Raw genomic sequence first — 20,749 nt, 5'->3', positions numbered from 1 at the left:
ATTTTCATTTATTACATATTTATTGGGTTCTTTCCTTTGGGCTACGAACTTCATCAGTTGTTAGGGATAAAAGATAAGATCCACTCCCTATCTTCAAGGAATGGGGTCTAATTACAATACAGCATTATTGAAAGTGTACATTGAGAGTGGGGAGTTGCTTGGGGAAGGTGGTATAGCTTGCCATAGAGGTATCCACAGCTTGGCAGGACCTTGGTGTGATTACTGGCTTTCAACATCTGATTTTCTAGGCTTGAAATTGGTTTATCAGATTTGGAAGTGAATGGACTCTGGGGTGCTGAGTCACACACTTAATCTGCTAAGAAACTGCTTTGTAAAAACCATATACTAAGGTGTTAATTTATGAAAAATATAATGATGAAGGAGGTAGGATACTTAAGCTTGCTGATCCTCACTTTCCCTGTATTGAGCAAATTACAGTGAAAGCCAGATCCAAATTATAATGAGAAGATTGGTAAATATGGAATGGAAGCAAAAGAAATGAGTTTGGTGCTTTAAATGGCTGTTTCAGGCCTGATGCATCTCTTTTCACCTGAGTCACCTGTCTTACGTTCTTCATGGTTTGGATTGTGTTAAAAATACACTTACAATATCTCTTTGATGTAGAAATTGCTTCATTAATGGTAATACTGTCAATTGAGTCTCATCCTTGGAAAATATTTTTTTCATTTGCTGAGCCATTATGCTTATTTTACAAATTTCAGATGATTTTACTGTGGTAAAATATATGCAACAATATTTATCATTTTAACCATTTTTAGGTGTACAGTTTAATGGCATTAAGTTTATTCACACTGTTGTGCAAACATCTTTACCACCCATCTACAAACCTTTTTCATTTTCCCCCACTGAAACTGTACCCATTTAAACACTAATTCATTTCCCCTTCCTGCCAGCCCCTGAAAACTGCCATTATGTCTCTTACTACTCTAGGTACCTCATATAAGTGGGATCATACGATATTTGTCCTTTTGTGACTGGCTTGTTTCACACAGCAATAATGTCAAGGTTCATCCAATGTGGTAGCATATGTCAATTTTTTTTTAAAGTGGAGTAACATCCTATTGTTTGTATATACCACATTTTGTTTATCCATAGACACTTGGGTTTTTTCCACCTTCTAACTATTGTGAATAATGCTTCTATAAACATGGGTTGCACAAATACCTTTTCAAATCCCTGCTTTCACTTCTTTTGGGTATATACCCAGAACTGGAATTGCTGGATCATATGGTAATTATTTAATTTTTGAGGAATTGCCATACCCAGATGATCTTATTTTTCAAGTGTGTGGGGTCTGTATTATTGGCAGGGGAGGGAGAGGGTGAATCTTTTTGTTGCTCCCATATAATCCCCAGGACTGTTAAGTACCATAATAGAAACATAGGACTTGATAATTCATAGGAGGGACAAATTTCTCAAAGCAAGAATCACTGTATCAGGTGATTCTGTATCTGTATCTGTGGTAGGTGGCATACTGGTATTTTCTCAGCAATGCCAGTTATGTCATCTGGCTTCTCTGTTCCTATTTTAAAAATTACATGGGGCGCCTGGGTGGCTCAGTCGTTAAGCGTCTGCCTTCGGCTCAGGTCATGATCCCAGGGTCCTGGGATCGAGCCCCGCATCGGGCTACCTGCTCCGCGGGGAAGCCTGCTTCTCCCTCTCCCACTCCCCCTGCTTGTGTTCCCTCTCTCGCTGTCAAATAAATAAAATCTTAAAAAAAAAAAATTACAACATGGGGGCGCCTGGGTGGCTCAGTTGGTTAAGCGACTGCCTTCAGCTCAGGTCATGATCCTGGAGTCCCAGGATCGAGTCCCGCATCGGGCTCCCTGCTCAGCAGGGAGTCTGCTTCTCCCTCTGACCCTCCCCCCTCTCATGTGCTCTCTCTTTCTCGCTCTCTCAAATGAATAAATAAAATCTTTAAAAAATAAAAAATTACAACATGATGCATACTTTTTTTTTTTTTTTAAAAGACTTTGACAGAGAGAGCACAAGCAGGGGGAGCAGGAGAAGGAGAAGCAGGCTCCCTGCTCAGTGGGACTCAATTCCAGGACCCTGGGATCATGACCCGAGCCAAAGGCAGACACTTAACTGCCTGAGCCACCCAGGCACCCCTTATCTTCTTGATAATACACTCAACATAGTTTTTTGTAAAATCCGGACATTTAAAAAAAATGTTGTCAATAGAAATTTATAACTACATAATTGGAAAGTCAGAAATTTTATATACTGTAAGATTCCTGTCATATTTTTTAGAGTTCACTCTACAGTGTTAATGATGCAGTTTCTTTACTATAGTTCTTATAATTGAGAATTTATTTTTATCAATATAATTATACAGTTAGAGTGAAGAGTCATAGTGATAAACTTGGCCTATCTGCTAAACTTAGAATTATATAGAAATTTAGTGCTACAGGTTGAGTCACTTCCATAATCATTAGTTGATTATCAAAGGCTTGAATGAGTCAAGAAATAGAATAAATTACAATGCTGAATATAGACTCCAAATATATTTCTTTTTTTAAATAATTTTTTATTGTTATGTTAATCACCATATAATACATCATTAGTTTTTGATGTAGTGTTCCATGATTCATTGTTTGTGCATAACACCCAATGCTCCATGCAGAATGTGCCCTCTTTAATACCCATTCACCAAGCTAACCCATCCCCCACTCCCTCCCCTCTAGAACCCTGTTTGTTTTTCAGTTTCTACTAAACTATGTTTTAATTATGAAATGTTTCAGATTATGAAAGTGTCAAGAATACTATAATCAACTTCTGTGAATGCAACACTAATTTAAGAGTAATATTATTACCCAATATAGTTGAAGCCTGCCGTGCACTACATAACTAAGATATTCAGTATTCTAAATTTGAGTTTATAATTCTCATGTGTTCATTTAAAGTGAAATGAAAAACTTTAAACCCCATATAATAAACTACCTGCTGAATCATTTTTAACTGGAACTGAAATTAGGGAGTAAAATAAAAACCTAAGATATTTCATAACTCTTCTTTTTGACATTAGGCAAAATAAGGGAGAGTTTATCTTTGCTATTCTCTTACCTACCTTCCTTCCCTCCCCAGTGCTACTACAAACTTCCTTTTAGATTATTTTACTTAGACCTGTCTTCCCAGTACTGAACCTGTTTACATTTCCTACAGCCACATGTAATATGCATGTAATTGTTTTGAAAATTACTCTGTCTTGTTAGAAGCATTACAAAACTGCATTGGTCTACGCTGGATTGCTACATTGGTCTTCTTCAGGATTAGCATGAGAGCATTTTGGGGCTTATTTACTGATGACATATTAATAAAGGAGATATAATATAGGAGAAATAAATTGCATGACAATTAAGTTTCAATCTAACAAGATGGGGTTCCACAGGAAAAAGAAATCTTAGACTTGGTTTAATAAATCCATTAAGTATATGAAGGGAAAGCCATTATTTAAAGGCACTACATGTTGAAGAGTTGAGGTTTTAGTGACTGTAGGTGAATCAGTGATATGTGGCTGTTAAAATTGCTAAAATCAGACTACATTAAAAAAAAAAAAGGATCCAGAACAAGAGAAGTGGTACCACTGTAATGACATCACATTTTTTCACCTCTTATAGTTAGCTCTAATACTATATAATAATAAACTGCAACTCAGAGCAGAATTACCAGGATAGTAGGAGAAATTTGAAACCGTATCTATGGAAAATGGTGAAGACCCTGGTAATGTTTATTCAGTGCTATTGGTAACAGTTTAAAAAGTTAAACAGTTGAAGAGTTATGTAGAATAAGGATTAGATTTCGGCTTAATGCAAAATAAGTTATAAATTCCATTACAAAAATGCAGCCTTATAAGTCCTCCTTTATTAGCACTAACACAGAACTGAATGGAGGCATGATGGTTAATGAAAATTCAAGGTAAGGTAAGGAGCTGAAATTATATAGTCTTTAAGGTCTTTTCTAACTCTAAGCATCATATAACTCCATAAGGCTAATTCATACAGATATTAGTTAAGGAGATATTGTTATGCCCCTTACGATCTTTATAGTTTAGTAGACCATAGTGCATTAAACCTAAAAATATAGTTCTGGGGCGCCTGGGTGGCTCAGTCGTTAAGCGTCTGCCTTCAGCTCAGGTCATGATCCCAGGGTCCTGGGATCGAGCCCCACATCGGGCTCCTTGCTCGGCGGGAAGCCTGCTTCTTCCTCTGCCACTCTCCCTGCTTGTGTTCCTTCTCTCACTGTCTCTCTCTCCGTCAAATAAATAAATAAAATCTTTAAAAAAAAAAAAAAAATATATATATAGTTCTATGCTTAAGGAAAAAAAAAGGTGGTGGGGGGGGCAGGTCAAAAAGACACAGAAGCCAACTTGGAAATTATCACTGAGAACTTTGACTTCCATTGGCCAAATCTGGAGAACAATTTGAACAAATTAGTAATCATAAAAATGAACTATAAACCAAAGAATATCTGTATGTCCAAAATAATATGATTGAATAAATAAATGAAGAAAAAAAATCTTACTTACAGAATTCCAATAAATAAATGTAGAAGGGAAGAGGGAAGTAGAAAACCACCATGGAACTCCACAGTACTAATTGTTGTAGGGAAAATTCACCAGTGAATGCTAAAATTAGTGGCACTTCTGAACTCATGGCATATTTAGAGACTGCCACTGTTTCCTGATTTGAAATTAGGAGCAATTACAGCACAGCAATTAGTTTTGACCCAAATGATAGTCATTATAGATTTTGTTAAAAAAAAAAAAAAGTTGCTTTTTTCACATTAAATGATATAAACTTGTGAAATTGGGAAGTTTCCATATTTAATACAACCATTCACCCAGGTGTTAAGACCAAAAAAGCATATACCAAATCTGACCACTTCTTAACCACTTCATCATAGCCATTTTTCTCGTCTGAGCTACTGCTTGCCTGTAGTAGTTTCCCAACTATTCTTTCTGCTTCCTATTCTTTTACACTTTATTCTCAACATTAGCCAGTAACCTTTAAAAAAAAAAAAACCAGATCCCTTTAATTTCCTATGTAAAACTATCCAATGGCTTTGTCAAGCTTAGAAGAAAATTTGCTTACTACCTTGGCCAATAGAGCCCTAAAAGATCTAACCCTTTCTATTTCTCTGACCTCATTTTTTACCATTCTCATCCTCCTTTATTATTCCTTTCTAGTCCAAAAATCACCTTAGAAACATTAGGGAAGGCTTTCTGAGGTAGGTTCTCCTTTCACCTGCTTAATTTTTTTTCCCATGGCATTTATCACTACATGAAATAATATGATTTGACTCATTTATTATCTGTTCTCCAATTTGAATGTAAGCTTGTAAAGGAAAAGATTTTGTCTGTCTTACTTACAAACTATAGCCACAATACCTACACCAGACTGGGCCCTCAAATATCTATTGAATAAATATTTTTAAAACATTGAAGGGTGACGAGTGGGGAAAAAAGCAGAAGGCCTGTATTAACAGAAATAGATTTCTGTCTCTGAAGTCTGAAGCAAAAATGTAAGCCTTTAAAATGAAGAAAAGCAAAGGAACATTTTTAACTACCTTAATTTTACAAATTCAGTTGCTTTAAAAAACCTTGAAAAATAAATGTGACATTGCTGACTGAATTTGGAGATTATTTGTAATCTTACATGAAAAAAAAGTTTTATTCAAGTATAGATTACTGGTTTAAAAATACATGGGAAAAGACAAACATACAAAAGCATTATCATACAACTGATTTCTAAACTCAGTACTTCTGAAATACAAAACGATGATCATTACCCCCCAAAAGTCAGTTTATTGAAACAAATTGATTTTTCAGTTGGTCTATAACTCTTTTCACTCAGTTTTGTTTACAAATATTACTGGACTTTTCAGTTTCATCCCATATCAGAACTTTGTTTTTGACATGTTTCCTTCTCCAAGTAGTTATTTCTTGCAATTAATATCACAAGATTTCAATATGGTTGCTGCTTTGGAAAGAGTTACCACTTTGGCTTCATCTACAATAAGATCCATGTATTGAAAGGCAAAACATTAATGGGCAAAATATGGGGATTGAGAGCAGGGGGTGTAAGAAAAGGCAATGTTGTCTTTTACTGCAATCCCACTAAAAAAGACTCCATTATTTACTTGTACTACTGCTACAGAAGCAGTTTCTGCCAGACCACAGGTCGGCTAAAATAGTTGTCCATTTTATGTTTCCTTTTCTAAACAACAGCAGACTTTAACAATTAGATTATCAACCAAATAAGCAGACAGCTTTAAATTACCATATATTTTAACCGTGTGAAATAAATTATTTTCTTAATTGGATTAGCAGCCTTGTGTCTGGAAAGGCAGCAAAACCAACTCTGCTACAAAATTAGAAGGCTGACTCAGAGGCTGTTTATAAGATGCCTGGCTGTCTTATCATCAGTCATGAAGGTGGACTTTCATGAACTCAGTAACTTAATAAATGTAAAAATGACCTCATCCTTCAATACAGTGTTGAGCCAGCAAAACCAAAAATGTACAATCATAAAGTAGGGAATTGCTTTGTATAAAACAAGAGGGAAATATCCTCTTATATACCATAAGAGAAATACATACAGTAATAAAAATGATCTATAATAAACTTGCAAAGAGATGATTCTGGTTTACATGTATGTCTGCTTAAACTGACTGAATGACTGGAAATTTTCTTCTCCTAACATAATGCCCACTTATTATAAGCTAAACTGGTCTTGGTGTCTTATAAATCTCTTATTTCCTTAGATTTATCTACTATACCCTCACTTTACAACCATTTAACTTATAAGCTGGGCCTGCCCAGCTGCCTATAAAGCCTCTCTTCAGAAAGATACCACATGCATTACACAGAGGCATCTTCTAGTAAATATCTGCACTTCAAAACAGCATATGAAGAACCAGCAACTGGCCCTCCAATGTAAATACATCTCATTTCACATTATCATGGAAACGTGCAGTTTACTAACCACTCCTTTCTTACAGAAAACTCAGTAGCTGTAAAAATTTTGTTCCATTCCAAAACATTTCAATACTTATTAATTCCAAAGATCCGAACACCATGTAGCTGTGGCATTTTAGGAATTAGCACACTCAGGAGAGAAGCTGTGTTTAGGATGAAGTGAGTTGGATCATACTTCGTATAGAAACTTGCCAGAAAATATCTGCAGAAATAAAAATTAAAAACATATATAACATGTAAAATCTGTAAAAAATTTAAAGGTAAAAAAGGCCACTGAAACATAAACACCTAAAAGCAGATTCACTTTTGAGCAGTAAAATAAGAGTTTTACAGTTTGGGGCCTAAATTAATTTGGGATTTAAAAATTTATTTAATGGAGGCATATATGCACATTTTGCATTTCTGCAATTATGTTAAATGCATTTAAAAGAATGTGCTTGCGGGGCGCCTGGGTGGCACAGTTGGTTGAGCATCCAGCTCTGAGTTTTGGCTCAGGTCATGATCTCAGTGTTGTGAGATCAAGCCCTGCATCGGGCTCTGCGCTCAGCATGGAGTCTGCTTAGGATTCTCTCTTCCTCTCTCTCTGTCCCTCCTGCTCATGATCTTTCTCTCTCTCCCTAAAATAAATCTTAAAAAAAAAAATGTGTTTGCTACTTAGCATCCTTTAAAGCATAAGTCTTTCAAACTAGGGTTCGTATATTCTCTGAAATGTCAGGTATAGTTTTGTATTTATGTGTATGTTTCTGAAGAGAAGATCCAGATCCAAAGCATCTATCATATTCTCAAACGGTTTTGGGACCGACCAATAGGTTAAAAACTACTGCTATACGAAATAAGTCAATAATCAGAGAAAGACAAGTATCACATGATCTCACTGATATGAGGAATTCTTAATCTTAGGAAACAAACTGAAGGTTGCTGGAGTGGTTAGGGATGGGGTGGCTGGGTGATGGACACTGGGGAGGGTATGTGCTATAGTGAGTGCTGTGAATTGTGTAAGACTGATGAATCACAGACCTGTACCTCTGAAACAAATAATACATTATAGTTAAAAAAAAAAAAAAAAGAAGATAGTAGGAAAGGAAAAATGAAGGGGGGCAAATCGGAGGGGGAGACGAACCATGAGACTATGGACTTTGAGAAACAAACTGAGGGTTTTAGAGGGGAGGGTGGTGAGGGATGGGTTAGCCTGGTGATGGGTATTAAGGAGGGCAGGTATTGAATGGAGCACTGGATGTTATACGCAATGAATCATGGAACACTACATCAAAAACTAATGATGTAATGAATGGTGACTAACATAATAAAATAAAATTTAAAAAAAAACAACTACTGCTATAAAGTTGTGGAAAGGGGGTATTAGTACAATTCTGTATCTTTGAAAGAAGACAAATACTTGATTGCCCTTTTGATGTTCTCATTTTCATATAGTAGCTGAACAGGTGGACAACCAGTTTAACTGGAAAACTGAAAAGACACTGTTGTAAATTTCCAACTACTTTGCTGTAATTGAACATATGTACACATTCAAAGACATTCAACATCTGAGAATTTGTTTTGACAAGCCTAAGCTACCTTTAGGACCATAAATCATCAAGTGAGAATTGTCTAGTTTTACCCAAGGGTACATCAGAGTGCAGCCACATCATCTGGCCACTGAGAGTATCCTAATATAGACAGGATGTAAAGACTAAAACATCATACTTTACTTGATCATAACTAAGAAGTTAGTCTGCATATGGGTGTTTGTCTAATTAGTACTATTAAGAGTATACAGGAAAGTATCCTAATAGCCTTTCCTCTAAGTACTGTCATTCATTTCTAATAAGGGGAGAAAAGCATCTTGTGTAATGTGGTTAGAAAAGAACAGCTATTTTAAGGTATGACTAAAAACATCACAGAGAGCTATATATATCATTTTCAGAATCATCTAAATTGAGGGATTCTGTAATTTTCCACCTATTTCACAAACTATAATCAGAAAATACTTCTGGAGAATAAACCATATTCTTCAATCTTTTGTCTAAATTCTTTCTTCCAACTTTCATATACCTGAAGACTGTTTTTATACTTCCTTCACTGAACAAAATAGGATACCACTTGCATTTAGTAAGCTCACTTGATTTCCCATAATCATTGTGGGATTAATGTATAACCTGATTATGTTGGAAACAGATCTTCTTGGAACTGCTTCTCGTCATACTGTAACATATGTCCCCCTTTATGTCTTTTTAATAAAAACTAACTTTATGTGTAAATTATACGAAAATTACTTGGTTCTTACAAAACCCTGACAACCCTCCAAGGGGATGCAAAACCAAGGTGGGAATTGTGTAATTGCCAGTTGCCAAATTTCCATTTGCCAATTTCCAGTAGTCAAAGGGTATACTGGAAAGAGACCTGTATTGAAGTTTAGGATTTCATCTGGGCTCTGGACTCTAACTAGATGCAAGATCTGAAATAAGGTAATGCATTTCAGCCTGTTTCTTTATCTAAAAATCTGGGATAACATTGCATGCCCCACCTACCTGACAAATGATGATCAAATAAGAAAATGTGAAAGCACTCTGAAAAGTATCAATATTATATAGATGATTTTAATGTTGTTTCTTCAGTTATATAAGGAATTTAATCACAGAATATTTGAAATCATACCTGTGGGTCAAAAATATATTTTTAGAAATATGGATGTTGTACACAGGTACATCTTAGTTGACAATTTTGTGACAGCTCTTAGTGAAAATTCAGTATAAATGTCAGCTTTTTACATTAATTATAATGCAATCCTCAACATTTTATAGATGAGGAAACTGAGGCTTTCAAAGAAATGGCCAAAAGTCACGCAGCTAGAAAGCAGTAGAGCTAAAGTCCAAATTTAGGGCTGTTTGTTTAACTATTGTTCCTGTTACTGCACTTATCTTTGTTATATCATACAAATCATTTATCTTTTGATGTTAATTTTATATGGGGCTGGAATAAAAATTTTAAAAATTTCCTCAAAGTGCTATCAATATAAGAAAAAAGAAACCTATGACTTTATGATCAATTGATTCTTTTCATTTTAAAATGCCTTCCTTTCTCTGCACATCTATCTAAAATCTACCTTCCCCTAAGTCCCAGTTTAAGGAATCCTAATGCCTCCAAGAAGTCTTTCCAGTTATTCCAGACTGCACTGATTTTATCATGGATGCATTAATATATATAAACTATGTGGTATACAGTGTTTGATCAAGATATACATAAAACATCCATTATATGCATACAACTATACTGAGCGTAGCATTCAAAGCCATCTATGCACTTAGAAATTCTTTGCACAAACAAATCATTTATAATAACAGATAATACAAAGTGGCATAATAAGTTCAAAACAGGTCATTATTACTTAAGGTTGGGTGCTAAGGAAAAGACCTTATTGAGGAGGTAGGATTTAAATCTTGAAAGAAAGATAAATTAAGAAAGAAGGTATTTTGGGTAGGAGACAATTTGAACAAAGGCATAGAACTAGGACTACACATGAAGTTTTCAAGAAATGCTGCTTAGAAGAGCTTGACCACATGGAAGTTGGATGGGGTAAAATATTCACATAAAGGAAAAATGAGGTAGGAACCATTTTGTGAAGGGTCCTGAATATCAGGTAATAGGAGGTAATTGAAGGTTAAATGCTTTACAAATAGATATTATCTCATTTATTTCTTACGCCATCATACTGAGCTATGTACTACTGGCTAGAATTTCATTATGAGCAAACCAAGCAGGTTGAGCGATAAACACAGGATTCAACCCAGGTCTGTTCTGTGATGAAAGCCTAACTTCTCTTGTCTATAAACTACACAGCAGTCTCTCCTAAGGAGTCTGAACATCTAAATTGGTGGGGGGCGGGGGGGAGGTGGTCAATGAAATTCATCTGAAATCATCCAAATCCTTGTTTAGGGAGATTAATCTGATAGTGGAATACAGAATAAGATTATGCATTTGTCTTTCTTGTAAGCAACTTAAGTATATGAACTAGAATATATTTGACCTGTATATCCTAGAATGTCTAAACATACTGATGGGCACACTATGTTGTCTCTATATATTACTGAGATAAAAAACGGTTTATTACCAGCCTGTTAAAGACTCTGCCTGTATTTCATGCTCTGTGGTAGCTATTCATTGGTAGAGGTTTCAACAAATATTCTGTTTCTCTGTTTCTAATTGAAATTCAACCTAATAAAAGGACAGCTCCCTCTTATCCAATCTTCTTCATACCTAAAAAATTTCCACCACTTACAGAATTATTGGAGAAATTGTAAAAAACTTCCGTGAAGATGTAAACTGTACTCCATAGTCCAGTTGTTCCCAATGAGTTAGGAGCCTTGCTTTACCCTGGTCAGGAGTTTCAAAAGGTGTTCCTTTTACTGCATGCAAAAATACATACATCCCCTGGAAAACAAGCAAGGAGATATATAATCAATATCAAATATAAAATTAGTACTTGTCAGCAAGCATTAAGATAGTTCCAGACTGCTTATGACAGTATGGGTGATTCAACTTAACAACTCAAATTTTAAGCTTTCATATTATTTGTGAAAGGCTGTGGCCAGTTTCTTCATAGTAAAATAAAACTTCCAGAGGCATATGAATATTATTTGGTGAAAACCAGTAACAGATCAACTGAAAGTAACGTGTTTTCATCTCCTATTAAATTGAAAATACACAGAAAAAGAACATCAGGATAGCTTTATATCATTACATTTAGATTTTCTAATACCTTTCCTATCAGGAAACAGGATTATCTTTTATTTTATTTATTTATTTGACAGAGAGATAAAGCCAAAGAGCACAAGCAGGGGAAGTGGTAGAGGGAGGAGAAGCAGGCTCCCCACTGAGCAGGGGGCCCACCGTGGGGCTCGATCCCAGGACCCTGAGATCATGACTTGAGCTAAAGGCAATAGCTTAACCAAATGGGCTACCCAGGCCCCCAGGAAACAGGAGTATCTTATCCCTGATGTGTAGGAATATTTAGTGTCATATTAATAAATCTGATGATACTTACAAAATGATAACATACATTCATAAATAATAATAAAATTTCTGCATCAGGGGAAAATGGCTTTGAAAATATTTATTAAGACTGTCTCTGTCTCAATAGTTCTAACACAACAAAGATGGATAGTAGATCTAATGTTCAGCTTAATTTGCTCTTAAAATCACCACTGTGCCCCAATAGTGTTTCTTTTGAAGTTAGTTTTTAAGAAGATTTATTTATTTAGGGGGGCAGAGAGAGAGGGAGAAAAGCCAGATGTGGGTCAATCTGGGTCAATCCCTGGACCCTGAAACCATGACCTGAGCCAAAATCAAGAGTCAGATGCTTAACTGACTAAACCATCCAGGTGGCCCTGAAGTTACCTTTTTTTGAAAGTAAAAAAACATTACGAAAATCCTTTCTGTCTAGGGATATGTTTGAACATCTAATTTTGTGATTAGGAAAAAAACCAATATATATTAGATTTTGTTTCCTTGAAATTATTATTCTATTTAGATCACTGGTAGTACTTCATTGCAGGATCACTGTCTGAGGCACCGGTAACAGAATATTCTTGCCTAAACATTATCATCAGTCTTTCCTCCTAGAAATCACAATGAGGTGTCATTTTTGCTTCTTCAACTTTTAATAAATATATGGAAAAAAAAGTAGTGATTTGAAATTTTATATTACTAACTAGGTGTAGAGAGCCATTCTTTTCAAAGCCGAGTCTACTTTCTAGTTATTCCATTAAGCAATTCAAAAGTTGTTTAGCCACAATAACACCTAAGCTATATAGCAACAGACTCATGTTCAATTGGATTTAACTCAAAAAGCATTTAGTAAGTGGCTTATATGTACAGGACACAGGACATGTATGCCCATATGAAATTGAGTAAGAAATGTTCATAGCCTTGAAAAAAACTCAATTTTCTAAAAGATGGTAAGAAAAAAAAAAGATATGCATAAGCAACTAGAATGTAGGGCAGAAACTGCTATCAAAGGTACAGAGTCTACAGCCAGTGCAGAAGAGGGAAAGGTTCTTTGTTGCTAAGGCAAGAGCTGTGATGCTATCTTGTCAACTATCTCATTCTTGAAGGTTCAGCTCAAATGACAACTCCTTAGTGAAGCCTCCCTCATTAGTAGTAGCCTATGTGCTTGTATAGAATTTTATTGAAAATACTTTTATTTATAGCACAATATATTTTGTTAGAATTGTTGACATGTTTGTTCTCCCATTAGCCTGAATACCTCAGGAACAAGGGCTGGTACGCAGCAAGTATTAGGTATTAAGCCAAGATGACACTAAGCTAAGGAATGTTTATTCTGTAAGCACAAGGAACCCATTTTCACATGGACTTTACAGGAGGCAATTAAAACAAATTGTATGCTTTTAAATTCTGAGAAGTATAGGACCCAAAAAAATTAAGAATCTCTAACCCATGCATGTATTAGAATCATCAAAAACAAATAAAAATCCCCTCATTATTTCCTTCAAACTACATGCATCACCAGTGTTTAGAATATTCAAACAGAATATCTTATATATCCTTTTCAGTTAAACAGACTCTTACTGACCATATTATCTTCTATCCCATTATTTTTAATAGTTATTCTATAAAACTTAGTGACGGAGGATTTATACCCAAATCAAAAAACTTGGGGAAAAAATATGTAGCTCATGGTTAGCAGTTAATATTTACTGGCTCAAAATGCAGAAAATCCTCATTCATTTTAAAAGCTAAGAATTTTGTGAAATATTAATACTTCTAAAAGTGAACTATAGCCACTGCAAAAATGAATAAAAACAATCACTGTAGGTTTCTACTATATGGTTCAGAAAGGCAAAGACAGTATTTTTTCTAACCACGGATAACAACTAGGTCTATTTTCCCATTTAAAAGCGTTCAGTACGTATTTCACATTTTATTGGTTTAATGTAGTCTGTCTTCAAAAGAAACTTAAATTTGGAGTCATGTTAATTGCTACATCAATGGCTGGTAGTTAGGGTTTTAGTGTGGTGAACTAGTAAGTCAGAAGTTCGCTTCCCTTATGCTTTGCTCACACCCATATACTGTGCTTCAAAATCTCGGTCAACTAACTTGAAAACATCTAGGCAAAGGGAGGGGGTAACTTCTAAAGTACATTTAATACATGTGCCATTGGAGAAGGGAAAATTATATGACAATACAGACTAATTTAGCAAACATTTACATAGGTCTTTAGAGATACGGGAAATAAAGAGACAAATTCCTAATAATAAAACTATGATAAATACACCTAAAAGAATGCAGCATGGGAGTTTTGTAGCTTCCTGGAGAAGGAGATATTGGAGTAGTTTTCCTGGACAAGTAGGAATCAGCCCAGCAAGGGGGGGAGGGTATTAAAATAGTGGAAAAAGAGCCTAAGCCAAAGCAAAAAGGTGAGAACGAGATAATTTTCATTATTGTTAGAGCAATACTCATGTTTGGGGATGGGATGAAATAAGATTGAGCCCTTTTCTTGCCTGTGTACTGTTATCAACTGGTCTCATATGCCACATAAGGAACTTGGTATTTTACTATGAATATAATAAGGAATCACAGAAGGACTTAGAACATGACTTGAGCATATATGAATTTTGAAAATAACTCTCTGCCAAGCTGGAATGGAGGACGGTAGAGGAACATCAAGGACACCATCTGATCTACTGGAGTAATCGACCTGAGGAAAAAATAAGGGCACCAATTATAGCAATGCCAGTGGGGATCAAGCTGAGAGACAGTAAAGCAGTAGAACAGGGCTTTGACTAAATGGGTGTGGAATACAGAGGAAAAGGAGTTAATCTAAGACTGGAGTGACCATATAGACTAGACAGCATGGGAATGGTCCGGATTTACACCTGTTTTCTTGGAGTAGTTATTACTAGAGCTCTCTTTTAGTCTCAGTTTGGATAATTCATTACATGAATCACTTCACCTTTGACATTCAGGTATCTGGCTTGCCTCACTGGGCAGACAGTGGTGCTTTTAGATTAGATCAGAAACAAAGCCAGAGGAACAGGTTGTGAGTGGTAAGGGACAGATCAGGAATGAGTTTAATTTATAACTGTTTGGCTTAAGGTACAAGGTGATCTGCCAATTTTAATATGAGCATCATCATTCTACAGGTAGAAACTGAAAATACAGATAGATGAAGTAATCTTGATAGAATACACAGAATAAAAAGAGATGAAGAAAAGAACCTTGGGGACAGCAATATTTAGGAGAGGAAAACAGAAGGAAGAATGTGCAAGAAAGAGAAAAGGAAAAATTAGAAATATATCTAGGAAAAAGTGATCTCTTGGAAGCCAAAGAAAAGGAATTCTGGTAAGAGGGATATAACTCTTGTCAAATATTTCAGAGAAGTCACTACTTAAAAACAGCCCTACCAAGGTCCATCGCATAAAATGGACTAGGTGGACATTCATTTATTTTTACCACCACATCATCCTTGTCCTCCTCCAATCAAATTCAAATACTCTTCAAAAAATAGGAAATAAATAACATTAATTAAAAAAAATCTATTTCTCCTACATTTTCCTGCCTTAATGTTCCAAGTTCTTCATTTTCTGGATATGTTTAAACAAATATATAATTAATCTGGATTCCATTAAAAGTCTCAACTAATGGATTTCTCCCCTTCCATTCTGCTTTCACAGACTGTTAAAGACAAGAAAGGTCACTATTAGTTTTTTTTTTTTTTTTTAATTTTTCCAGGGTTGCATAATATAGTCAGTAGAATCAACTGAACCTCTGTGGGATACTTTGCAGAACTATCCTATAATACAGAAGAACCACAGTCAACATGAAAAAGCTAAGGCACCATAAGATCCTCAATCACGTAAGATATGATGAAGCTCAACATTTCTATACTGAAGGAGAGTATATGTATACAATTTAGAAAGGATTGAAGTTTAACAAGGATTGAAATCAAAGATGGTTATTAATCTCCAGTTAATCAAAAACCATAATTACTTCTGAAGCATTCTGGTTAATCAGTACATTAGTAGCTTGAATTACAGTGTCTTGTAATTTTTGCTAAAATGACCTACTATTTTCTAGATTCCATAAAACCATAAAGAGGAAAAAAAAGGTCTTACTTAGAAAAAGAGCTCAATGTTTAAATATAAAGTATTAATAGAAAAAATATCATCTTATCCCAGATTAGAATTCTTCAAAATTGTCACATATATTAAAAATCACTAAACTGTACACTTTTAAGTCAGTGAATTTTATATATTATATGATTATGAATTATATCTCAATAAAACTATTAAGCTATGTCATGTTTTTCTTCTTTATAGCATAAAGCTTTAAGCTTTTTAAAAAAATTGTTTAAATACACATAACGTAAAATGTACCATTTTAACCACTTTTAAGTGTACAATTCAGTGGTATTAAGTACATTCACATGTGGATGAACACTTGGGTTCATTAAGTACATTCACATTGTTATGCAACCATCACCACCAACCATCTCTAGAACTCTTTTCATCTTACAAAACTGAAACTGTACTCATTAAACAGCAACTCCCTATTTCTTTCTCCCTCAGTCCCTGACAAGCACTAAACCTTAGGCTTATAAGTGCTTAGTATAAAGTAAAATTCTTACCAGATTATGTATAACATTTGTTAAGGTCCAAGCAACAGGAACACTGAAGAAAGGAATGCTGAGTAGGACAATATGAAGCAAGCCAACTCCTAATGCATATGTCAGCCACATACCCCGGCTGTTCATTACACGGGTATTTGGATTCACCTCACTGTGGGCAACTCCAACATTCATGTTTGCTCTGTAGGAAAGCAATGAAATGAATCAACAATGATATAACTGGAAACCTAAACACTCTTTATTCCGACATGACAAAATAAGTGTTACTAGGATCATTTTTCTCTAGTTGTTCTGAAATAGAACAAACACATCCACCAAAATATGCTATTTGCAGATGCCAATGAAGGCAGTAAATAATTCTTAACATCTGACTTCATGGTAAGACAAACAAGATTTATTTTTATGGCTCTTATTGAAAAAATAAATTAAAATCCCTTTCCTAAAGCTTTTCTTCCAGCATGTTGGTTTTACTAAATGAAATAATGGACAGGAAAATTCAAACTGAAAGAGAAAACCTACACTTTCTTATACATGAAACCAAAGTGAAAGCTCAGGAGCTAAATGTACAGAATAAAACTAATATAAAAAAAGCAAAGCTGCAGCATTATTTACAATAGCCAAGATACAGAAGCAACCCAAGTGTTCACCCACATGTGAATGAATAAAGATGTGTGTGTGTGTATGCATACGTATGTATACTAGAGTATTACTTAGCCATAAAAAAGAATGCAATCTTGTCATTTGCAACAACATGGATGGACCTAGAGAATATAATGCTAAGTGAAGTAAGTCAGAGAAAGACAAATACCATATGATTTCACTTACATATGGAATTTAAGAATCAAAACAAAAAAAAGACCAAAAAACACTCTTAAATACAGAGAACAAACTGGTGGTTGTTGCCAGAGGGGAGGTTGGTGGGGGGGGGGGAATGGGTGAAATAAATAATGGGGATTAAGAGTACACTTATCCTGATGAGCACTGAGAAATGTACAGAATTGTTAAATCATTATATTATACACCTGATACTAATATGTTTGTTAATTATACTTGAATTAAAGACAAAAAAAGGCAACGTGGATCCACCCAGTCTATTCTGAGTAGCCAGATTCTTATACCTAATGTAATGTAATGTTTCCAAAGAGTGGTCAGGTTCACTTCTTTTTAAATATTGAACCTGGGAGGAACATAATGTGGCAAAAAATTTACATGGTCCAGGGATAAGGTTTGTTTCTCAATCTCATGATACAATAAGGTTAAAACAATGAGTCTTTCTAACTCTTCAACTCCCCTAAAATTCTCGGTTTTTTCTTTTTCTGAGTTTTTTTCCCTTTATTGCATTCAAAATGAACACCAAAGGAAGAACGGATATTAGTTCCCAGTTATTTTAAGGCTGACGTTTCCTTGGTTCTAAGAATCCCTCGAACAAAATACAGCTGTCCTGAAGAATAACTATCATCTCCAGTAAAAACCAACCAGTGAGACGGAAAGGGGGTGGCATGGTTAGAGTATATTTGGAACAGGTCTGATTTATTAGTACATGAACCCTATTATAGAGTTGGCATTAAAAGAGGAATTTCTCATAAACCCATCCAACAAGTGTTTCCGGAGTAAAATGTCGCATTCTCTCTCCAAAAATCTATGGAACACGCATCAAGGCTTACGATGATGAAAGCTGGTTACACTAACAAGACACAAATGTCTCAAGTTAACGTGTGTAAATATTTCTTCTAATCTAAATATCTATTTTACATCATACATTCTTTTCATAAGCTATATGTTATACTTAGAAGATGCCAAAACTCAAGATACTTTTCCCATTTCCCACAGGATGGAAAGAAAAAAATAAAGCTCGAAAGAGGCTTAACATTTCTATTTGAGCTGGAAGGCAAAGCTGGTGTGGTACTGACCCTACCCCAGTTCAGAAAACCTTCCCAAGGAGTCTGCCGCGCCACTTCAGGACTGGCAAACAATGACTTCCGACTGTGAAGAGCCTCCCGGCTCTGCCTAGGCGAGTGTCTCGAGGACGGCGACCGGTCCTCTTGGGGACTTCCTCGTGAGCCAGAAAATCACTGGCAGCCCCTACCGCCGCAGCACCTCCCCCACTCGCCCCTTCCCTCTCGGAGCTGCACATCCCACCAGTACCAGGGCAAGATGACGAGGACTTGGGGGCAAGCCTCGGGGGCCACTTGGTCCGCACCGGCAGAGCGGGAGCCGCGGACGCAGCCGTAGTTCACTTTTTCCGCTCAAGCCTACCCTGGCTCGCCAACAGCGCCTTACCGCCGCAGACAGCAGCACAGCCCCTACCGACGTTCATGCCCACTCACCCGCCGCCCCACTCCCGGCGGCCAGCTCGGAACACAACCAGCTCCGCGGCGACGGCGTCTCTTCAAGGCCGAATGCCTAACATCAGCCGCAGAACAGCGCAGCTTGCGGAAGCGTTCAGAGCCGAACGCGCCGCCAGGGGATTGGCTGCGGGCAGCGCCAATCCCACGTTCCCCGGGCAGGGCGGGACTAAGTGCTGCGCGCCTACTGCCCGCCCAGTCGCGCGCTGGAGGAGAGTCCGGGAGCCCCGAGGATGGGCCTGTGAGTTCGGCGGGACGCTGGCCGGTCCGCTCGTGGATGGTAATTGCCCTCCTGCCGCGAGCGCGATGGTAGTGTTGTGTGTCTAACGGGCATTCATTCTTATCTTCTCGTAGGCTCGAAAGCCCCTTACCTTCACCTGGTCCCGTTTGGCGTGAGAGCGCCACTGGTAGCCTTGTGCCTCCCGCCCGCTCCCTCCCGCCCCCTCGCAAAGGAGGGGCGGGAAGCGGACGGAGCCGGGCTCGTGGGCGCGCACGCGTGGAGAGCGGTCTTTAAGCAGGGCTCGGTCGGTTTCTCTCTGGTTTGGCCGTGCCTCACTAAATCGTGCTTGGGCCTTTGTTGCAGCCCATTTCCCAGAACCTTCTGAGTGCAGCATTTTAAAGTTGTTTGCCAGGCAGACATTTTAACTCCGGGCAGCCATAACTCGTGAATGTAGTATATGGTATGTTGTGGCGACATACAAGTGATGCGAGCCGACTCCCACTTAACCATGATTTTTACTGGTGTCATTTTGGGTTTAGCCACACGTTGAAGACAGGCACTTGTATGACATGCTGAGGAAATGTGAATTCCAAAAATTGATCTTATTTGAGAATGGAGAGAAAAGGTCAGATTATTTGGAATTATCTTTGAAATCGAATTTCATTACCTTGGCAGTTCGCAAAGTTTATGATTTGTATTGCTGAAGTAGCTTGCAATAATATTTTGAAAATTGGTGTGGGATAAGTTTGACTATATGTATCTTGCATTTCTGTTGGCTCTCTGAAAACAATTGGGTTACGTTTATTGTTTTTAAAGTAAATTATTTCATTGTGTTTTCCTATAGCAATGCTTCTCTGCTTTTTTAGGTACCTTGTCCTTAACTGACTTTCCTGGGCGGTACTTTTTCAGGAGTGTTTGCTTTCCCTCCCAGCAAATATGGAGGAAGACTGATTCCTGATATTCTCACACATTCTGTGCCGTGATGTAAGCCTGATAACTCTTTCACTTTTCAAAAGGTGTCATTTGGCACATATGGCAGAATGCTTGCTATGTTCTACAGGTTATGCTAGCGCTATGAGATTAATATAAAATCTCTGTCCTCAGAGAACTCTGAGCCAGGAGGAAGAGACAGAAAAACAATAGTTAGAAGAGCCTATGATGAATTTTGGATTGGAAAAAAGGAAACCGTGCTGTGGGGATACACCTGAGTGAATGCCTAACCTGTTGGGGTGGGGACGGGTCAAAGTTGGAGCAGTTAAGAAAGGCTTCCTTGAAGAGGTGATACTGTACTAAATCTGGAAGGATGGTTAGAAGTCTTTGGTAGAGAAAGAACCTTGTGAAGTAAGGAACGAGTGAGTGCCACCACATTAAAAGTGTAGGATGATAAGTTTACTGTGTATTTGGGTAATAGTGGGATGAGATCAGAAAGGTAGAGGTCCAGTTGTTAAGGATTTTGGACTTCACCTGATGAGCAGTTAGAACTCTCTCAAATCTTAAGTAGGATAGCAACATGATGAGATTTAAATATAGAAAGAACCCTA

General features: G+C 36.8%; 2 protein-coding genes across 7 annotated transcripts in view; one reads left to right on the top strand and one right to left on the bottom strand.

The window, feature by feature from the left end:
• Positions 1 to 4,781: 4,781 nt before the first annotated feature.
• Positions 4,782 to 19,433, bottom strand: ORMDL1 (ORMDL sphingolipid biosynthesis regulator 1). 3 transcript variants are annotated; one of them, XM_025848706.2, is made up of 4 exons: positions 19,360 to 19,433; positions 16,644 to 16,824; positions 11,277 to 11,428; positions 4,782 to 7,202 (listed from the first exon to the last, which is right to left on the bottom strand). In XM_025848706.2, the coding sequence occupies exons 2-4, from the start codon at positions 16,815 to 16,817 to the stop codon at positions 7,067 to 7,069; spliced, it is 462 nt and encodes a 153-aa protein (XP_025704491.1). In that variant the 5' UTR covers positions 16,818 to 16,824; positions 19,360 to 19,433; the 3' UTR covers positions 4,782 to 7,066. The 3 variants fall into 3 exon arrangements, with proteins under 3 accessions (XP_025704491.1, XP_025704482.1, XP_073737474.1); XM_025848697.2 differs by lacking the exon at positions 19,360 to 19,433 and adding an exon at positions 18,971 to 19,103; XM_073881373.1 differs by lacking the exons at positions 4,782 to 7,202; positions 19,360 to 19,433 and adding exons at positions 9,560 to 9,655; positions 18,971 to 19,205.
• PMS1 (PMS1 homolog 1, mismatch repair system component) overlaps positions 19,176 to 20,749 on the top strand; it is a 76,719-nt gene continuing 75,145 nt past the window's right edge. For 2 of the 4 annotated variants that reach the window (XM_073881347.1, XM_073881325.1), the window contains exon 1: positions 19,176 to 19,268. In XM_073881347.1, the coding sequence (XP_073737448.1) occupies positions 19,266 to 19,268 (3 nt within the window). In that variant the 5' untranslated portion in view covers positions 19,176 to 19,265. Of the gene's footprint in view, positions 19,301 to 20,074; positions 20,193 to 20,749 lie in introns of all 4 variants that reach the window. The other 2 variants (XM_073881332.1, XM_073881338.1) reach the window with 2 other exon arrangements.

The sequence above is a fragment of the Callorhinus ursinus genome, unplaced genomic scaffold (assembly GCF_003265705.2).
Source record: "Callorhinus ursinus isolate GAN/ISIS: 27379988/994484 unplaced genomic scaffold, GSC_fseal_2.0 scaffold2, whole genome shotgun sequence".
NCBI classification, from domain to species: Eukaryota; Metazoa; Chordata; class Mammalia; order Carnivora; family Otariidae; genus Callorhinus; species Callorhinus ursinus.
Note: the sequence above shows the minus strand (reverse complement) of the source record. Positions and strands in the feature narration are given on the sequence as shown.